Genomic DNA, 3638 nt, shown 5'->3' with positions numbered 1-3638 from the left:
TCTTAGTGCCATGGGAATAGTACATCTGGGGACAGGGCAGGAAAAGCCACCTTGCAGTGACCACAGGCAGGCTGGTATAGGCGGAGGGTGGCTCTGGGCCATGGCCAGGCTGCAGGTGTCCAAGAGATGATGTCTCAGCTGCTGGGTGTTTGCCTTCCTCCTCCATCCGTGCCTGCAGTGCCCTCACCTCTGGCAGCCAGTGCCAGGAGACAGTTGCAGACAGTAACCAGCTGGTTTTCTCCCAGCAGCAGCAGAGGCAGCTGGTGATGGGATGAAGAGGCTGATGGAGACACAGCATGTCCCGGAGCTGGATGCAGGTGGCGTGAGCTGGACCCCAGAGGAGCAGACGCTGCCCATTGCCATTCCCAAGCTGACCTCCCACATCTCCCCCGCCAGCAGAGACAAAGCCACAGCGGCCCCAGAGGTCAGTGACAGGCATGGGAGGGGTACGGCATCGCTGGGATGGGGGGGAAGGGGCCATGGCTGACAGACATGATCCTGTGGGGCAGGGAGGGCTGACGGGGGAGGGAGTCATGTAGTGATGCCCGTAGCAGCCCTGAGGGAGTTTGGGTACCTGGTGGCCCAGGATCTTCCCACTCTAAGCTGCTTGCTGGGGAGCAGGGACAGCAACTCCGCTGCCTGCAAGAGCCACGGCCAGGGCGTAAATGGAGGGATGCATTAGCTGCTCCTAACCCATCCCTGGTTCCATTGCTGCCCTGGGATGGGGGGCTGTATCCGTGATTCCTGCCCCATTGCCATCATTGCCATGGCAAGGGGTGCCACGGGCCCCATTTGCCCTGGGCTTGAAGCTGTGAATTTGTAGTGGGGTAACGTGGCTCTTGCTGCCAGCACTGATGCATGGCCCATCAGATCATAGAATCATTAAGGTTGGAAAAGACCTCTAAGATCATCAAGTCCAAGATGCCGGACTCTGCTCTGGTTCTCCCTTGTCTCATCTCTCAGCACCCTTGTGGGGTCCTGGGACAGGGCTGCGTGGCTTAGAGGTCTGTGGCCAGCCTGATTGGGTGGAACATTCAGCCTGTCTGAGAGGGATGACCCCATCAGTGGGCATGCAGCAATGATGCCATGGGGGCTCATGAAGCTGCCACGGGCTTTATTTCCACGTTCAGCACAACACAGCCACCCCATGTTCCCTCCTTCCCCATCACCACCACTGCTGGGGGGTGGCAGAGCCCCACCACCCCCAGCTTGGCACCAGGAGCTGCTGTGCCTGCAGGGATCTGGGCTGGGCAGGCTGGTTTGGGGGTGACAACAGGACAGCAGGAGAGCTGGCAGGGCATTACTGTGGAAGGTACTGCTTGGGGTCCCCGGGGAAGGGCAGGGCAGGCGCCTGGTTGAAGTGAGCCATGAGAAAGATGCCAACAGTGCCACACACGAAGAGGGAGGCCATGATGAAGAAGCAGACACGGTCAATCACCCTTCCCACCAGGATCCATTCTTCGCTCTCCTGCAGGCAGCACAAGGAGGGGTGTGAGGACTGACCCCCAGGCAGGTCCCTCATCCCCCCCGGCCCCAACTCACGCTGCTGAAGTCGTTCTGCTCCCGCGTGGCGTTGGCGATGTGGTTGCAGGCATCCACACAGGCACGGATCTCAGGACCTGCCTCCTCCAGGCTCTGGCAGAAGTCCTGGGCACTACCGCTCTCCAGGCCACGTCCTATGGGCAACAGAGTCAGCACAATGGGCACCAACGAGCACTTGGCTGCCTGGCAGATCACCCAGCCCTGTGGGGAGGTGCCACCACCCCAGGGGCACTCACCAATCTTCTCCAGCACGGTTTTCATCAGCCCATCCCGTTCCTTCTGCTTCTCGAAGAGCAGCTCGGTCCGGGCTTTCCAGAGCATGTACTCATCGGCTTTCACCATGAGCCCCAGGGAGCTGCGTCTCCGGGCAGCTCGCAGTGGCTCTGGTGCCATCTCTGGCATGTGCATACCCAGATAGTGGGGCAGGATGTGCAGGAACACCTGGACACAGTGTCACCCGTGGGGACCTGACCCCCACACACCACCCAGGGTACCCAGCGGGTGCAATTGGGTTCCCTTGCATCGCCTGGAGCATCCCTGTGGGATACCCTTGTGCCACTGGGATGCTGGGTGTTTTGGCACCCGCTGCTTCCCAGTCCTCAGCGGTGGCTTGGAAGGGGTTGGTGGCACATTGTGGTCCTTTGGGGACATCTGTGGGGGTCCCTTTTTGCGCCAGGACTTGTACTCAGATTAAGTCATGCCCACCACCCTCCTGTGTAAGGTACATGGCCTTTGTCCCCAAATACCCTCCCCATGCCCCATGTATGAGGGGTAGGGGAACGAGACAGAGGGTACCTGGCGCACTCTCTGGGACATGGAGTGAGTGTTGGGTGTTCTCAGTGAGACGTTGAGGACGATGACAGCATTCACCACGATGACCACTGTCACCACCATGAGGAAGGTCAGGTACCTGGGGAAGGGGTCACAGGGCTTCTCATGAAGCTGCTAAGCCACAAGCCATGGGCATGTAGTGTCCATCTTGGGCTGGAAACTGGGGACCAGCAGTGGGAAATGGCCACGTGGTAGCCCTGTGCCAGCCCTGCAGGGGCTGGGACTTATTTCTGGGCCAGGGTCCTGTCCCTGGGCACTGGCTGCTGCATGGCACCCAGAGACCTGCTGGCACAGTGTGACAGCAGGGCTGGCACCCCCATCCCCATGCATCACTTACTTCCCAATGAGAGGCACAGCCTGGGAGGTCTCAGGCACCTTCTGGGCAATGAGGAAGAGGAAGACAGTCTGGGCCAGGAGGACATTGATGGAGACGGTGCATTTCTGCCCACCCGCTGCCGAGGAGGGGAGAAGGCAGAGGTTGGCGTGGGGCAGTGGTATGGGCATTGCAAGTCCCCACCCCAAAGCTGAACTGGCCGAGTTCTGCCATGAGGTGTTAACCACAGAGTACGTGGAAATTCACCCCTCACAAATATCACAGGAGTGGGTGAGAGACAGCACTGATTGTCCCCACGCACAGCGGGGACAATGAGCCCTTCCTTGCCTGTCACTGCCCCCCTTGCTCATCCCTGTGCCCCCCGTGGGCATGGCACCAGTGCGTACCTTTGGCAGGCAGAAAGTAGACAACCACGGCCATGGCGGAGATGAGGACACAGGGCACGATGATGTTGATGATGTAGAAGAGCGGCTTGCGCTGGATGATGAGGTAAAAGACAACCTGCTGGTACTGGATGTCATCTGGGGTGAAGTGGTCCGCATTGATGATCTTCCGAGCAGGACGGTGTTTGATGGCCCATTCACCGTTCTCTGCCGTGTGGTGGTACCACATGAGTCCCACCGCCCTGCTGGGGGCACCGGGGCTGCCAGCCCCCTGGCCCAGGGTGGGGAGGAAGGGGAGGGCTGGTGCTCGATGTGGGCACCACGGGATGGGCACAGTGCTGAGAAAGATGCTAGAGCCACTGGAGAGGGAGATGAGCACCGCGGTGTGTGCCAGGGTGCCTGGGCAACATATCCCTAAAGGCTGTTGGAGGAGGCACCTATGAGGCACTTAAGCCCCTTGAGGGCTCCCAGGGTGAGTTATGTATGGGGCTGGGGTCCCCCCATCTCCCTGTCCCGAGGGTGCCATGGAGGGAAGCCGAGCGTGACGC

General features: G+C 60.2%; 1 protein-coding gene across 1 annotated transcript in view; it reads right to left on the bottom strand.

The window, feature by feature from the left end:
- Window positions 1-1300: 1300 nt before the first annotated feature.
- CHRNG (cholinergic receptor nicotinic gamma subunit) overlaps window positions 1301-3638 on the bottom strand; it is a gene marked incomplete at its 5' end in the record, with an annotated part of 4127 nt that continues 1789 nt past the window's right edge. Inside the window, 6 exons of the mRNA XM_010168269.1 lie at window positions 1301-1468; window positions 1543-1676; window positions 1779-1983; window positions 2338-2452; window positions 2711-2825; window positions 3094-3297. Of these exons, the coding sequence (XP_010166571.1) occupies window positions 1301-1468; window positions 1543-1676; window positions 1779-1983; window positions 2338-2452; window positions 2711-2825; window positions 3094-3297 (941 nt within the window). The remainder of the gene's footprint in view (window positions 1469-1542; window positions 1677-1778; window positions 1984-2337; window positions 2453-2710; window positions 2826-3093; window positions 3298-3638) is intronic.

This window comes from Antrostomus carolinensis, unplaced genomic scaffold, assembly GCF_000700745.2.
Source record: "Antrostomus carolinensis isolate BGI_N321 unplaced genomic scaffold, ASM70074v2 scaffold39075, whole genome shotgun sequence".
Lineage (NCBI taxonomy): Eukaryota > Metazoa > Chordata > Aves > Caprimulgiformes > Caprimulgidae > Antrostomus > Antrostomus carolinensis.
Note: the sequence above shows the minus strand (reverse complement) of the source record. Positions and strands in the feature narration are given on the sequence as shown.